Source organism: Diabrotica undecimpunctata, chromosome 9 (genome assembly GCF_040954645.1).
Source record: "Diabrotica undecimpunctata isolate CICGRU chromosome 9, icDiaUnde3, whole genome shotgun sequence".
In the NCBI taxonomy this organism is placed as follows: domain Eukaryota; kingdom Metazoa; phylum Arthropoda; class Insecta; order Coleoptera; family Chrysomelidae; genus Diabrotica; species Diabrotica undecimpunctata.
The window spans coordinates 134,412,019-134,430,046 of NC_092811.1; the positions used below are offsets into that span (position 1 = coordinate 134,412,019).

Below are 18,028 nucleotides of genomic sequence, written 5' to 3' on the forward strand. Positions count from 1 at the left end.
TATATATATATATATATAAAGGAACGTTCTTTGGAAATTAATTATCATAAAACAATAAATAAAAGGGCAAAAAATACAACTGATTTGCATATAAAATGTTCAGTCTCAAGAAAAAACTGCTTGTTTGTTTTCAACGTGCCACTCATGCAAATGGGGTAGTCCATAGTTAAGTGTAAACAAAAAATTGTGCAACTAGTACTTTAAAATGCATAACGTACAAAAATAGTACACGGAAACTGCCTCCGATATCGTTCACCACGCCGTTCGGGCGCAGGACCGAAACCAAAATCGATCAGGAATCCTGAAACTCTCCTGCAGAACACATTTCACTGTCGGCATCGTTGCTCGTGACGTTCGGTGGGATTGTAAACAACTCCGGAAAAATGGTAAGCAAATATTTGTGTGCTTGACGTTGTGTCAAAATGTGTGCTAGATTTATTTGAGGTACGTCAAATCAAAAAGGTTTGAGTGATGATACAATCGACTGAAATTTCTTTTTGATATTTTGGTTTCTACATAAAACATGTTTGGAAAGTTTGTAAGATAAAATATTATATAGAAATATTTTAGATACTGTTTTCTTTTTGTTTAATAGATATTTATTTCAAATACTGTTATTTATATAACATTTATGACTTCATCTTGAGTATACAGTTTATTAATTAAGACATTACCTTAAATTTTAAAATCATAATCAAACAACAACAGGTATTTATTTTGTCAGTAGACTTACAGAAGAATGGTAAATTATAAGGGAAAGTGAGAATTTTACTGAAAAAGTATAAAAAATAATATAAAATGGAAGTTTGTAAAGTTATTTTTGTTAATTTGTTGCTTAATTATTGCAAAAATAGCTTCAAAAGTGGATTTTTTTATAATGATTACAACCTTTTCTAAAAATTCACAAAAACTTTTTTGCGTGAGAATGGGGAAAATATAATAAATATTTAGCTATAAAAATTTCAAGAAAGTTCACTGAAGAGTTATCGCACAATTAAAATTGTTTATTCCAGAATGCTTTTATCTACAATGTTTTTTTTTTTTATTTAAACATAGAAAACCCACATCAACCACCAAGGGTTATTAGTGGGGGGACATACACAGTAGTACATTTTGATAAATTAAAGTTTATTATAAATGTTTATGTCTTTTAGAAACTGCAATAAATCCGAGATATTTGTCGTAAGCGCACTTCTCATGTTTTCACTAATTCCTCGGCATGTTCTCTGAGGTTGGAACTGCGGGCCATAGATTAGGTATATATTGCTGCGGGCAGTCGATTATCAGATGCTTCACGGTGAGTTGAGTAGAGCAGTAGGTACAAATCGGAGCTGGTTCTTTATTTAGAAGGTGTTGGTGTGTTAGTATTGTGTGGCCGATTCGAAGACGATTTACGATTACTTGATCTCTTCTTTTTCCTTGTTGTTGTAGGCTGGCGTCTACTCGAGGCTTTATTGTTTTCAATTTAGAGTCTGTTGCGTCCCAGGTTGCTTGCCATAAATTTATTATATGATCTACAATGTTATTGTGCATAAACTATTGAATCTACATGAATTTTGAAAGCAACAAATTGAAGATAAAGACTTACATTGTCAAATTAAACCATTTAACGATCAAAAATTTTGTTAAATATTGTTAAATAGGTAACATGTAAACAAATAGGTAATTGTAAAAAAAAGCTAATAAACATTTAAAATATATCAGATGCATCAACATGTAGGCAATTTTTTATTCGAAATCTTGGCATTTTTACACATATTAAAAAACTCAATGTTCTACGACCATTAAAACCGGTGTGGCCCTTTTTTAAAAAATCGCTGAAACTTTTTTAAATCTTTAAGAAAATTCAAAAACATTATTTGAAAGACTAAAAGTTCAAGTTTTGATAAAAAACATTTCAAAACGATTCCTTTAAAACTGAGCCATCCATGATACGGCAAAATGAAGGGTTTAAAAAACGAAGCGATTTGTTCCGTTGATTTTACGATTTCAAAAACTAAATTCATAACTTCAAATTTATAAAAGTCGCGATATCTTCGGTTCTAATCAATGAAAATTGACGTTTTCTTTTTTAATTTGGGTATCTCGTTACATAGATTATAAAAATTTAATTAGTTGATTTGTAAATTGTTTATTTAACCCAGTGATTTGATTAAACAATTTAAAATTTGAATTAAAATGAATTCAAATTTAAATATTTGTTTTGAAAAATACTTATTGTATGGGGTTAATTAAAACGTGGTTTTATTGTCCTAACTTTGAAACATCCTATGGAATAATTCCGTTCGTAAAACCTTATTTTTCGGTTGCAAACATGTCTCCTTAACATTTTGTTTTTTGTTTCATGTCAAAATATGCCTTGGTTCATTTTTTAGAGCCAAATGAATTTGCCACCCACAATTTAGGACTTTTTTAATTATGATTATTTTGGAGGCATTTTGTAATCCGACGAAGTGGTTTTGGTGACTGTTATCAATAAATATGTCATATTAAAACTTACAATTTGTTTACCTATGATTGATCACGGTTCTTAGTGTGGAAGATTGTGCGAAACCGTTGCTTTGGTTGAAGATGGGCGAAATTATCAATATATGTCTAGAGTAGTACACACTCATCACTCTACCATCCAAAGAGTAGTGGAACCTTTTATACAAACTGGAACAAACAAGCGTAAAGCGGGAAGTGACAGGAAGCGCAAAACTACCTCTTTAGTTGATCGTTTTATACGAGTCAACACTTTTGCGGGATCGTCATTTAACGGTGGTGCAAACAATAAATCAGCTTCAAGAGATTCGAGGAGTGTAAGTGTATTTACAGTTGCAAAGTTGCAGACGACCAGCAACTGGGCCCAAATTACTTCCACGGCACAGAGTAGCTTTTTTTTTTCGTCTTTATAGAGGGGGGGTCTGGACTCTTCAAAAGACATCTCAGTCCAGGACGCCGCCTGACTAACTTTAGTGCAGGATTCGTTCTTCGTACTCCCAGCGATAGTTCCCGTACTAAAACACGCTCTCGTCGCCGTTTATGCCGAATGACTACCTGCTAATCACCAGACCCTCCTCTGTCATCCAGCGATCCGGAAGCGGAATGTCCGCTGTAAGGCCGGCATCACTTCCGAATCACTACCTTTATTCATTCATTCTCCATTCATACACATCCACACTCTATTCATCAGCAAGGAGGTTCCCTGTCTCGTTCCAGCAGGTTCCCTGTCTAGTTCGGCATTATTCTCAGATGGGCATTTCCTCCTTCCCCACAGTCTGACTCACGCATTCCAACTCATACAGTGTGACCAACTTTTCTAGCTTCACCTTTCAGCATCATTCACTCTTACCTTTAGCGTTGGTTTAGCAGTCTTTCTTCCTCTTCCTTTTTCTTGATCACTGCACGGATATAGCTGTGCATGTTAGTCCAAACTAATTTATTTTCAATCATTCTCTCAATCATTTCTCTCACTGTAACAAAATTCACACCTGTCTCTCTCTCCATTCTGTTCCTTTCTACTATCCATCTGCAGCAATCTAACATCGTATGTGTCACAGTGTCCGAGTATCCACAGTATAGGTATTCATCTGTATCAGCCTTTCCGATCCTATAGAGGTAGGCCCTAAAACACCCGTGTCCTGTGAGCACCTGCGTCAGGAAATAATCCAGTCGCCTGTGGCCACAGTCCACTCAATCTCTTATGTTAGGGATCAGCATTTTTTTGTCCACTGTGCCACATCTTCCGTGTTGTTCCATTCTTCTTGCCATCTTTCAACTGACCTTTCCCTTTCCTGTCTTTTCTCGGCCATAGTAAGGCTTGGACCTCTTCTGTCATAAAGCTCTTTTCTTTCCACCGCCAAAACATGCAACGAAACACATCCAGTGATGGTCCATAACGGCACAGAGTAGCTAGACTACAATTTTTCGGGGAACATTTACATTAAAATTTAGGACAATGGAGTAATGTTTTTTTTAAGGATGAGTCAAGATACTGTCTTCACTCGTCAGATGGGAGAGAACGTGTATGGCGTCGAAGTGGAGAGAGATTTGCGGAGCGCGGTTTCAGTCCCCGCGTTAGCCATGGAGGGGGTTTGGTGATGGTATGGGCAGGAATATCACGAGAGGCGCACACTAAATTGGTATTTATTGAGGATTCATTGACTGCACACCGGTATATTGAGGAAATTTTAGCAAATCACGTAGTACCCTTTTCTCAATATGTCGGCGATGATATTTAGAGAAAGTTGGTAATAAAATGAACTGACCAGCGTGTTCGCCAGATTTGAACCCAATAGAGCACGTTTGAGACATGCTTGGTAAAAATATTAGAGGTCGCGAAGTCGCACCAACCTAATTTACGAACTTCGCTTGGCTCTAGAAGACGAATGGCAAAACATCCAGCAAGATGATATTGGCAGCTGTATAGACAGCATGAGCCGATGTCTAAAGGCAGCTATAGAGGCTAGGAGAGACCATACAAAGTATTTAGTTATTTTTTAGTAGTTTTTCTTTGTTATTTGCTTACTTAGGTTAAGTTTCATTTAAGTTGGTTTTTTTTCCGTTTTGTTATTGTTATCATTGTTCATTAAAACCAAGATCATGTCGTTGCTTTTAATCATTATTTAAATACAGTGCTTCTAGGATGTCGATATGACGTTCCTGCGATATCAGTTACCAAAGCCCCTATCGTCATATTACAAATTAATACAAAAGATAATGGTAATATTAGGAAAAGTCGTAAATTGTGGGTGGCAAAGATATTTCGCTCCTAAAAATGAACCAATTTATATTTTTACATGAAGCAAAAAACATAATACATAAAAGATATAGTTACAACCGACAAACAAGGTTTTAGGAAAATCCGATAACGGAATTATTCCACAGGATGTTTCAAAGTTAGGATAAAAAACCACCTTTCGATTAACCCCGTATAATAAGTCAAATACAAAATGTTATTAAAAAACTCACTATATTAAATTAAAATTTATAAATTTATACACAGTGTGCTAAAAAAATCATTAAAATAAGAAAAATTATAAAATAAATCAAAATTCTTTAAATTTGACCAAAACTTTCTCCTTTTTCCGTTTTCTTCTCATTTTCTCCGTTTTTTGCATCTGAGTGTACATGTAGTTCACATCCAACAATAAAAATTAGAAACTTACGTATTGTATAAAAATAAAACAGAAGAAAAAAATATTAAACAAACAACAAAAAAGGGAGGATGAAGAGAAGTAAGAAAAAATAACTTAAGAAAAGACATTTACCTTAATATCGAAAATATAAAGGAATAAATTAAAGACAAAATACTGTAGAAAAATTTATAAAAAGGAATCGATATAATGGACACACTACAAAATATATGCATAAAGGAAAGAGGAATAGAAAAAACTGTTAAAGTAGAAGAAAATTATTCGAAAATCCTCAGATAAAAATGGGAGTTCGTTTTTCTTTTTCTAATAATATAATTCTGTCAGAATTTTTAAGAAATATTTACATCAATATTACTTATCTTCAAACTATCTTTTTCTTTACCATTAGGTACAATAACTGATACTTTTCACCCCTTCTTGAGGGAGCACGTTTTGCTTTCTTTGTTTTTATTGCCAAGTACATAAAAGTTGTAAGAAAATACCGTACAAACATGGAATTTTCTCTGTAATATTAAAAATGGGCCTTTTTGTTAACAATGAAAAAAATTTCCCTCGGTCCCTCGAATTTCCTGTAATAAATGTATCATAAACGCCGGTTTATATGTCATAAAATAAACATTATTCCGAAAATAATTGCGTCGTCTCAGGAAAGCCTTTTTCCTGTTGAAATTGTTTCGAGGAAATTGTATCTGTTTAGCAAGAAGGTTTGTTCTTTTGGGTAAAAATTAAAAACATATTTTTATAACGAGTTTTTAAGTTGGTTTTATCTCTAATCGTTAAAATTTTGGATTAACTTGGGGCTTTAAGAAGAAATTAAATATGTGGATCATGTTTCACGTTGGAAGTATTTCGTAAAGTGGGGTAAAAGCTACTTAAAATATTTGTTGAGTTAAATAAAAGTTTATGGAATATATGTATTACAAATATATTTCAGTATTAAAATGCAATTAAAAATTTAATGATAGAACTGGATGATGGTGGCTTCTTAAAGTGCTCCCTTCGTAATGGAGATTAACTACTACAATTGCACAATCTTCTCTGTCTTTAGCTGTTAGTTGTTTACATCTGTTTCATTAAATAATGATTATCCTTTATCTTTTATAAAAAAGGAATTTTCAAGAATGGAGCACCAAATGGAACGAAACAACTTAGAACGGGATCCTACAATATCCACAAGGGATTATACGGGGAAAATAACAATACCATACATAAACGGATTATCAAAAAAAACTTAAAATGATAGGAAATAAATTCAACATTTCAACAACATTCAAAACAACAAACACTATTTTATCTATCTACTCTATTAATCTATTTTATCCAAAATTAAATCTAACAATAAACAAAAAAGAACAAAGAATTGTATTTACAAAATACGTTGTAAATGTGATCATTTTTAATTAGGTAAAACATCAAGATCATTAAATGTTAGAATAAGTGAACATCAATCTTATATTAAAAATAGAGAATTTGATAGATCTCAAATATGTAAATACGCATTGGAAAAGGAACATACGGTCCAATGGAATGATTCAAGAACAGTCCTAAAAGAAACATATGGTAAAAGAGAAAAATTAAAGAAGTGGTTCTAATTATGCTAAATGAGACCAATTGCGTTGCAAATTACTCGGCAAAATGCATTAGAATTTACAATTTGGTTATCTATATTAAAAGACGAAATCAATAAAAAGAAAATACCACTATTAGTACGTCAATCAAAATCACAAACCAGGGATCAGAATTAATGCCAGAAATAACTCCACAAGAAATTAAAACGGCTATTTTAGAAATGAAAAATATCAAATCCGCTGGCGATGATGGAGTAGTGATCGAAGCGATCAAATTAGGTGAAAATAAAATTATCCAAGATTTGGCCAAGCTTTTCACCGTATGCATCTTCTTCTGCTAGTACCTATCCTCTATGGATGTTATGGGCTACCACAATGGCCCATCGTATTTTATTAGCAGCTGTTCGAAATAGGTCTATGGTGGTCATGTCTATCCACTGTCTCAAATTCTTAAGCCAGGATATTCGGCGGCGTCCTGGTCCTCTATTTCCTTCTATTCTCCCTTCTAAAATCAATAGTAGGATTCTGCATTTATTTTCATTTCTCACTATATGTCCAAAGTATGCTAACTGTCTTTCTTTAATGGATTTCAAAACTTCAGGTTCTTTTTGTAAACGTTGCATTACTGCGTCGTTAGATATATGATAAACATATAATATTCTGAGCATGCGACGATAGCACCACATCTTGAAAGACTGCAACCGTCTGCAAGACGCATCAGTGAGTGTTCATGCCTCTGCTCCATACATAAGAACAGAAAACACATAACAATTAAGGATTTTGAGTTGGAGACGTAAGTTCAAGGTTAAATTGCAGGGAACTTTCTTCATCTGTTGAAAGGCACTCCTTACTTTTTCGATCCTACATTTAATCTCGTATGAGTGATCCCAGCTGTCTGTGATGTTGTATTCTAGGTATGTTATTTTTTCTGTTCTATCCAATACCTCATTGTCTGCCATAAACTTTGCATCTGTATTTTGGTTTTTGTTTATGGTCATAATTTTCGTCTTCTTATTATTAAGTTTCATTCCATATTTTCTATCGATGTTAACTACTTGATTTATCAGTCTTTGTAATCCTTCAGCACTATCCGCAACAAGGACAGTGTCGTCTGCATATCTTAGATTATTTATTACTTCACCGTTAACAATCACGCCATCAGTCGTTTCTCCCAAAGCTTCTCGAAATAGATGTTCAGAGTAGACATTAAACAGTAAAGGCGAGAGTATGCAACCTTGTCGTACTCCTCTTTGTATTGGGACTTCATCGGATAATTGATTGTCTACTCGAATCTTGGTTACTTGCTTCCTATAGAGATTGGCTATTATTCTTATATCCTTGTCATCGATGTTTGTGATTCGCAAAGTTTCAATAAGCCTTTCATGCTGTACTTTGTCAAGTGCATTTTCGAAGTCAATGAAACAGGTAAAGACATCTGTATTAACGTCTCTTGCTCGTTGTATCAATACTTGTATGCTAAAAAGTGCTTCTCTTGTGCCAAGACCGCTGCCAAATCCAAATTGTACATCAACAATACCCTCCTCCAATTTCTTGTATATGCGAGCATGGATAATGTTTAAGAATATTTTGAGTGAGTGGTTCATGAAGCTAATGATTCGGTGTTCTTCACATTTTTTAGTATTTGCTTTTTTTGGCAGTGGTATAAATATGGACATGTACCAATCTTTTGGTAAAGTTCCTGTTTCATATATACGGTTAAATAATTCTGTCATAATGTCAAGTTGATTATCTTCTATCAATTTCAATACCTCAGCATATATTTTATTAGGTCCTGGCGCTTTGTTGTTTTTTAGACGACTTATAGCAGATCTTACTTCTGATTTTGTTATTGTTGGTCCATTCTCGACGTTGTCATATACTTCAATGTGTTGGTTGTCACTGAACAATTCTGATATGCATTTACCAAGGAAAAACTCCTTCTCAATGGAACAATGCAATAATTATTTTATTACACAAGCAAGGATATATAAGAGATCTCAAAAACTACCGTCCTATCAGTTTGTTTTCACACATATATAAATTTTTCACAAAAATTATTAAAAAAAGACTGGACGCTAAATTAGACTTCTACCAGCCTAGAGAACAAGCTGGATTTAGATCGGGATACAGCGCTAACGATCACTTACTAGTGATAAAGAACCTGATAGAGAAGTCTGCAGAATACAACAAACCATTGGCACTGATATTTGTCGACTACGAGAAAGCATTCGATACCATAAGTCATCATAAAATGTTAAAACCTCTCCAAAGCTATTCACGATGCTTTTAGAATATATGTGTCAGAAGGCACATCTGAACGAGCATGGTATCAACATAAACGGGGGAAGCTCAGTCATTTAATATTTGCAGATTAAACTTTTCAATAGCATTTATACATCAGGAAAAATACCACAAGAATGGCTTTTATCCACCTTTATTACTATACCAAAAAAGATAAATGCCAAACAATGCAGTGATTACCGTACAATCAGTCTGATGAGCCATGTACTGAAAATATTTCTGAAAATTATACACTCTAGAGTACACAGAAAACTGGAAATGGACATCAATAATACCCAGTTTGGATTCCGAAATGGACTTGGAACAAGAGAGGCGTTGTTTGCACTGAACGTTATGTCTCAAAGATGTCTTGACATAAATTAAGATGTATTCATGTGTTTCATAGATTACAACAAGGCCTTTGATAAAGTGCGGCATGATCACCTAATCAGACTCCTGACAGAAAAGAATTTAGATAAACGAGACATCCGACTAATAGCAAATATGTACTACAATCAGAAAGCAGTAGTGAGAGTAGAGAATAATACCACTGAAGAAATTGAAATAAAGCGAGGTGTGAGACAAGGGTGTATACTGTCACCAACCCTGTTTAATTTCTATTCCGAAGACGTAATGAATAGAACACTCTCTGAGCAATCCGTAGGTATTAAAATAAATGGTGTTAGATTAAACAATCTGAGATTTGCCGACGACACCGTTCTGATCGCAGAAACACTTGAAGAGCTACAGACATTGGTGAATAAGATAGCAGACTGCAGCGAAGAATATGAACTATCTTTGAACATAAAGAAAACTAAATTTATGGTAATATCGAAATCAACACAAAATGTCCAAAATTTATATTTACACAATAAAATTATCGATCGAGTTAGCAAATACAAATATTTAGGCACTTTTATAAATGAAGACAACGATAGCTCAGCAGAAATCAAAATAAGAATAGAAAAAGCCAGATCCATATTCACTAAAATGAAGAGAGTGTTCTGCGGAAGAGATTTGAGCCTTGAAATGAAACTTCGCCTGATGAGATGTTACGTACTTTCTGTGCTGTTCTACGGAATGGAGTCATGGACGTTGAAAAAGATTGATACCAAAAAATTAGAGGCATTTGAACTGTGGATGTATCGCAGAATCCTGAGAATATCATGGACCGAGAGAGTCACAAATGTCGAGGTCTTGAGAAGAATGAATAAAGGAAAGGAAGTCATATTTACGATCAAAAAACGAAAACTGCAATACTTGGGACACATTACAAGAGGCGAAAGATATGAACTGCTTCGAATAATTATGCAAGGGAAAATAGCAGGAAAAAGGTCCATAGGAAGAAGACGAAACTCCTGGCTAAAGAATCTACGGGAATGGTATAGCTGTAGCAGCAACGAATTGTTTCGATCAGCAGTTTCGAAAATACGTATAGCCCTGATGATCGCCAACCTTCGGAACGAAGATGGCACTTGAAGAAGAAGATGACATCGTCCTTATAGCCGATCGTATGAATAATGCAATGATAACGTTTGAAAAATTTGATGAAAAATAAAAGCTTGAAAAAGCTTTTTTTCCTAAATGTTTTCTATACCTAAAAGGTATATGAGGGGTAGCTGATGACAATTGCGTGATGACGTACAGCTTGACATATAGTCTATTATGACGATTGTGACGATTTTTCTTAGGGCCCCATCCGAAGTTTGCCATGGGTCTCAGATGGTAAGGTTACGCTACTGTCGGTATTAATCTTATATCTTTTTATTTTTTATAGAAAAGTCCCATCTAAACTTATCATGTATTTTACATTCTTTTTTCAACATTTTTGTTCGTCTGTATACTTTATTGCCTTATTTCTTAATTTTCTCTATTAAAACAATGATCTAATTTATATAGACCCATTTTTTTTATTATTAGTAATTAACCCATTAAAACTGTTTTGTTAATTAATATAGGATACCCTTTTACAAAATAACAATTATTTTCTACAAACATTTCACCTGACACGTGCACCATCTCATTATTTTACCCAAACAAATTCTGTTTTCGTTTTCCGAATATAACCAACTTTGTTAATTTATCATCCTAGCGTATACCTTTATTTTTGTGCACATGTAAATTCTCGTATTCGAATAACAAGGAACAATGGTAGCAGTAGAATAGTTTTTGAACTACCATTACAAAGGTTGAATAGTAATTTTCATTTAAATCTACCTCATGTTGAAAACAGTTCTGCGGGTTACACTCACAAAAATTTCGACTTGCATGATAATTTTACTGTGTTTTCAATACATAAATAAGAGTATTGAAGAAATAAGCTATTTTAAATACGTTTTAGAACGAGATAACTTAGGAAAACATCCACCTGCAGACAAAGTTCATAAATAATTAGTTTACTTTCATCAACAATACTAGTAAAATAAAAAGGTTCCCCTATTTTCTTGTTTATCGACACGATATGTATAAATATAAATAGGCACAAAAACGAATAGAAATATGGACCAGTTTTTTTAAGCTTTTGTACGAATTTCTTTCAGATATTCAAATTAATTTATCATGCAGCCTTTTTCTTTTAATTTCTGGAAACTTTTTTGTTTTTGTCTTGGTTTTATGTAATTTTAGAAGGGTACGAAACGTATCCCTACTTTTTCAAGACAAGTAATGTCTTTTTTTTATGCAATTTTTTTATATTCGCTTTTCTGAGGAACATATCTACCGCATAAAACCAGATAAGACCTTACTATACCAATTAAAAATGTTGCTATATAAAATGGTGAATGCGCCGGGTTAAGAAATGTTTTAAAGAAATTTTTTTATTAAGTCGTTAAGAAGGTACTATCTTTTAATATCGTGCCTTTCATAATGTGTTAATGTATAATTTACTACATCAATGATTTTGTGTGTGTATATATACACCCTACAATCATCTTCCTAAAGTTCTCAGGTTGATTAATTTTTTTTAAAGTTTTAATTAAATTTTTTAATACAGAAGAATTTGTTTTAGTATGGATTCGTAAATTATGCCCTTGAAGTGTTGGTCGTGAAAAATTTTGGAGAAGAAACATGGGAAATTATAAAGTAAGTACAAAAGTTGTTGAATCTTTCAAATCGCGGGTATAGAGTGATAATTTTACAAAATCCGAAAATTAGGAGAATATTAATTTAAAAAATATGAAGAAGGATTTTATTTTTTAGTGTAATATACTCTTTTTACACTTTTAGTGTAATTTGACTCTCAATTTTGACATTTATTGTATTTTATTTAAGTTATTTTGTAGGATTTCTGTGGCTATTTTGGGATTTTTGTTAGATGATAGTATTACCGTATCATTCGCAAAAGTGGCTATGGTGATATTTGTGTCTGTTGGTAGAATAGCAGTAAATTTAAAGATGAGTCCTAGGACGCTTCCTTGGGGCACCCTAGCGAGAATTTGTTGTATGCTTGTGTATTCATTCTCATACTTTAACTGGAAATTTATGTAGGTGATAGAACTTTACAATTCTAAAGAGACCTTTATGACAGACTTTATCAAATGCCTGGCTTATATCCAGGAATACCGCTTAACAGTTCCTACGATTTTCAAAGTTTTCATTAATGCTTTCTACAACTCTAAGTACAGCTGGTTCCTAAAAAAAATGATACGACTCTTGGTTAGATTGGTCTGATATTATAAAAGACAAATAATAAAATAAACAAATAAACAACAAAGAATTATTATCTTTTTGTATATTACATTATCATTACCAAATTGTAATAATTATTAAGGTCTAAATTTTGATATTATTTTGAATTCCTGCATTATATAAAGAGAATATAAATGATAGTTTTTTACATAAAATAAGGTTGTTATAATTTTTATTATTATTAAGAAATAAACAAACGACTTAACTCAACAATATATTAAAGCAAGAATTGTAACCAAATTAAAAGATAACTGGGCACTATCAGAGGCAGCATAACAGTTTAACATAAGCAGAACCACAGTTTCTCTATTAATAAAAAATGGAGGGAACAAGAAATTCTCGAAAGAAAGAAAGGGGCCGGAAGACCAAAACTATACTAAATTTAGGTATGTAAAAATAAAATTAATATTTTGTAATATCTCCATCAGCATTGACAACAGCTTGTAGTCTTCGGTGAATCTGCGAGAAAAGAACTATGAAATTGATGAGCTCGTCCCAAACTTTTTGTTTACCGTGCCACAGGTCTTCAGCATTTTGAGGTATAAAATTACGCCTATACAACAGTTTTATAATCACCCCCCACACATTCTCGATTGGGTTTAAATCTGGACCGTAGCTGGGCCATGGTAAGGTTTCGATGTTTTTATTCTGGAGCCAGTGGTTTATTATATTTTCAGTGTGAACAGGACAATTATTTTGTTAGAGGATACAATTATTTTCTGGATACAACTGTTCTACACTGGGAAACATGATGTTTTCTAGAATGTTCAGATAAGTCTGCCCAACAAACCTGCCATCAATACGCCATACCATTCCCATTCTTCTAGATGAAATCCCTCCCCATACATTGTCACTAAGATCACCAGCTGCTTGATATCTATCAACATATAAAGGATTAAATCTATTATTATCTGGTCTATACACCTCAATTTCGCCGTTTTTAGAAGATTGAAAAATTTTCTCATCTTTGAATATTATCTACCCTGTCCTAAAGATCTTGATTTTGTAGCTGATAGTTTAAAGCAAATGTAAGTCTTAATTGCTTTTGTTGTGGTGTAAGAGCTTATTTTTTTGCTACAGTTCGGTATCTAAGACGATACTTTAATTCTGCGTTAAGTTGTTGTCTTTTTTCCCGGAAACTATGACGCAATTCTTGCAGTTTTTGCATCTTCAAAAGGATTCTCTTCTAATCTCTCCAAAAGCGTACGGTCTTCATGAGCGGTAGATATTTTCGGTCTTCTAGAACCTTGCTTTCTTTCGAGAATTTCTTGTTTTTTCCATCTTTTATTATTATTAAAAACTGTTGTTCTGCTTACGTTAAAATGGTTCGCTATGGCAAGACAAGACAAGAAAAACCAAATGGAATTAGACCCTAAAAAACAGAAAGAAAGATGGGAGCAATATCTTAAAGATTTGTTTGGTGATCAGAGAACAGAAGAGCCCCCATAAATAGATACAGATGAAAAATTAAACATTCTCACCGAAGAAGTTTTACAGGCAATTAAAGACGCAAAGAACAACAAGGCACCCGGCGAAGACCTAATAATAGCCGAACATTTTAAACACCTAAGTGATAATCCTGTCAGGAAATTAACATCCCTCTACAACATTATATATGAACATGGCATAATACTGCATGACTAGCTAACATCCACATATATAGCTCTTCCTAAAAACAAAAAGCAATGAAATGTGAATAATAATTTATAACCGAATTCAAAATAATTGTGAAGAATACCTAAGTCGTTCTCAATATGGTTTTAGGAAAGGTACAGGCACTAGAGAAGCAATTATGGGATTGACACTGATGGCAGAATGATGGTATCTTGAGGTTCAAAAACGGCTGTATGTGTGCTTTGTCGATTATAGAAAGGCATTCGACCGCATCAAACACGGAAAATTGATTGAGGTGCTAAAAGAAGTAGGGTTGAACGGACACGACAGCTATCATAAGTAATACATACTGGAACCACACAGGATGCGTTCGAACAGAGAACGGAAACACCAAGTACATGAACATAGAACGAGGAGTGCGTCAAGGGTGCATTTTATCCTCCCTATTATTTAATGTATATGCCGAACATATAATTAGAGCTTCTCTTGAAGATCGCCTTGAAGGTGCCAGAGCCAATGGAATCATCATTAACAATATATGATAAGATATGCCGATGACACCGTAGTATTAGCAGAAATAGAAGAGCAACTAAAAATATTGATGAACATATTATCAGAAGAAAGTCACACGCTGCGCTTGGATATTAACTTTTCCAAAACCAAAATTCTGGTATTCCACAAAAACCCCCATGAACAAGTTACACCTAACATATAAATAAATGTATCACCCTTCAGAGTTCCCAAAGCTTCATATACCTAGGCAGAGAATTAAATAGTCAACTAGACCACTCAAAAGAAATTCGAAGACGCATTGAAATATCTGGTTTAATTAATATGCGTAAAATGCTCTGTAACCCCAAGTTATCAGTCTCAATAAGATTGAGAACACTAAAGTGTTATGTGTGGTCTCTATTACTATATGGCTGTGAGATCTGGACATTAAAATAATATGACGTCAACAAATTAATGGATGTACCGCCGAATGCTAATAATAAGGTGGACCAGCAGAACTACGAATGAAGAATTACTGAGAGCAATGAACACACGCCCTCATCTGGTCAATACTATCAAAATTAGAAAGACGTCAAAGAAGGACACATAATGCGCCATAGGGAATTTGAGCAGCTCAAAGTAATATTAGAAGGCAAGATTGAAGGTAATAGGGGCACAGGACGAAAGAAAAAATCTTGGCTACGAAACATCAGAGATTGGACCCACACAAGAGGAAATGAATTAATTCATGAAGCCCAGAACAGAGGGAAATTTGCCATATTTATCGCCAACCTCAACAGAGAAGGCACTTAGGAGGAGGAGGATGGCAGATAGTGACCAACCATCTTCTAATTTCGTTACAATTCTTGTTTTTAGTTCTTTGCTAGCATGTGGACCCATTTTTTGAGGTTGAACATAATAATTTATCTGACAAATTTTAAGATTTGGCAGTGACAGTGACAGTATGTAAATAATAAGTATTTGTCTTTCAAAATACACTGCCCAATTTTCTACAAAATACGCTTTAAGAGTCGTATCAGTTTTTTTAGCAACCAGCTGTACCTGTTAAATTGTTAAATATATTAGTTTTTTGTTTTCTATTATAGCTACTATACTGTTTTCTAGTACAAATTGGTAATTGTCTTCTTTTCAAAAACTTTGGAAACCACTGGAAGAAGGCCAATATAACGGTAGGATGAAGATTTGCTGGTTCTTTTCCTGGCATTGGTATCATTGTTATCTGTGCTAATTTACATTGTGGTGAGAAATAACCTAAGCTCATTATAAGGGTTAACTAACTGTGTCAGAAATTGGAAGCCTTTCTTTGAGAGTTGCTGCAGTATTTTTCCAGTACTAAGATCGTATTCTGAGGCCTTTTTTGAATCGATGTTGTGTTGTATAACATTTTTGATTTCATTTTTTTCTGAATATTTTTTCAGGAAGTTCTAGTTAATAAGGTTTTACGAGTACTGAAATATTCTCTTCTTCAGTTTGTAGTGGGAATTTTCCATCATTTGGCGTAAAAACTTTTTTAAGGTATGTTGCAAATGTTACGGCTCTGTCTAGTGGACTTTTTGCCCATTTTCTTGTAAGTGTAATATATATACAGATATAAATAACTAATATAATTATTAAAAGTGTTGCTCATGTCTTATTTTTTCATATAGAAAGAAAGCAGACTTCCAGATGGAAGGACATTTTTTAGTCAGACAAATTTATGAAGACGAACTTACTTATAATCTCATAGGAGCTGCCGTTGAAGTTCTAAGTAAGGAAAAAATATATTTTATAGAAATACTATGCAAAAAATTTAACAATAATGTGTGAACATTTTTTACAGCTCTCTTTTTATCGTTTTTGTTTTATTGGCTTTGGATTGCTTAATCTATTTACTCACGATATATACCTAATAAATACTGTTTGCTACAATATTAAATAAAAGAACACTATTTACATATGCGCACATATACACTTTTATGTAAGCATATACATATACAGATATTATTAAAAAAATTTAAAAAAATTCAAAAAGGAAGTGGAAACATCCTTTTATCGTTATTTCCAGAACTTTACAAATACTTTATTTATAACCTTTTATTTAAGTATATGAACATTAAGTACAAATATTATTTAGTTCCGTTTTCGTCTTGAGAATGCCCTTTATGTATGTTTTGGTTAAAAAAAATATTTGTACTTCTAGATTAGATCCTAAAAACCTAAAACTCCTAATCTAAAATCAATAATTAGCTATATCGTTGTCAAATAATATTCAAAGTTAAATGTGATTGATATAAGAGTCATAAGGGGGGGAAACTGCTTTTACTTAGCAAACCGCTAAGTATTAGTGGAGTAATACTGACGAAGATCAACTGGAGTACAACAGAGTGAATTGAGCTGTAGACGAGAAAAATGAGCAAATAAATAGATTTTTGAGAAAGAAATCTAAAAACTGCATTTAATAAATTTGTTGATAACAATACGTAATAAACAAAATAAGCGAAAGATTAAACGTCATTTTTTATTACCAAATTATATGAAAACACAATTTTACTGAAAAAGCATAGAAAATACTTTAAATGGGAGTTTGTAAAGTTATTTTTGTTAATTTATTGCTTAATTATTACAAAAATAGCTCTAAAAGTCGATTTTTTAAAAATCATAAATAGCTTTTCGAAAAGTCTGCAAAAAACTTTAATTCGCGTGATAAAAGGAACAATCTCACAAGTATTCAGCTATAAAAATTTCAAGAAGTTTCACAGTTATTGTATAATTCAAATTTGTTTATTTTAGAAATGTTTTATCTACAACGCTATTCAAAGTTGCTTGTGTATTTTAAAAAAAGTTATTAATAATTTTCAAAAAATCGACTTTTAAAGGTATTATTGCAATAATTAAGTAACAAATTAACAAAAATAACAGTACAAACTCTCATTTTAAAGGATTTTTTCTGCTTTCGCAGTAAAACTGTGTCACTTTTGCATATAAGTAGTGCCTCGGTAATCCAAGTTCCTTCTTTTTATTGTTCTGAAGCTATTTTCTTATAAAATTTTAAAGTAATTACTATTTCAATGGGAATAAGCCACAATTGAAGTTTAAATAAGTTTATTGACTGTTTTTAAATAATATTCGTCATGGCGCCGCCACGTAAACATTCAACATTAACAATAAAAGAAAAATTGCGGGTTATAGAAATGTTAGATAAAGGTGGCAGCTACCCTATCATTGCTACGAGGTTTATTATAGACAGGT

General features: G+C 32.9%; 1 protein-coding gene across 1 annotated transcript in view; it reads left to right on the plus strand.

The window, feature by feature from the left end:
• The first annotated feature begins 259 nt into the window (after window positions 1-259).
• Window positions 260-18,028, plus strand: part of Gycbeta100B (guanylate cyclase soluble subunit beta-1-like) — a 38,403-nt gene continuing 20,634 nt past the window's right edge. Inside the window, exons 1-3 of the mRNA XM_072543471.1 lie at window positions 260-386; window positions 11,994-12,067; window positions 16,447-16,547. Coding sequence (XP_072399572.1) covers window positions 384-386; window positions 11,994-12,067; window positions 16,447-16,547 — 178 coding nt within the window. The 5' untranslated portion in view covers window positions 260-383. The remainder of the gene's footprint in view (window positions 387-11,993; window positions 12,068-16,446; window positions 16,548-18,028) is intronic.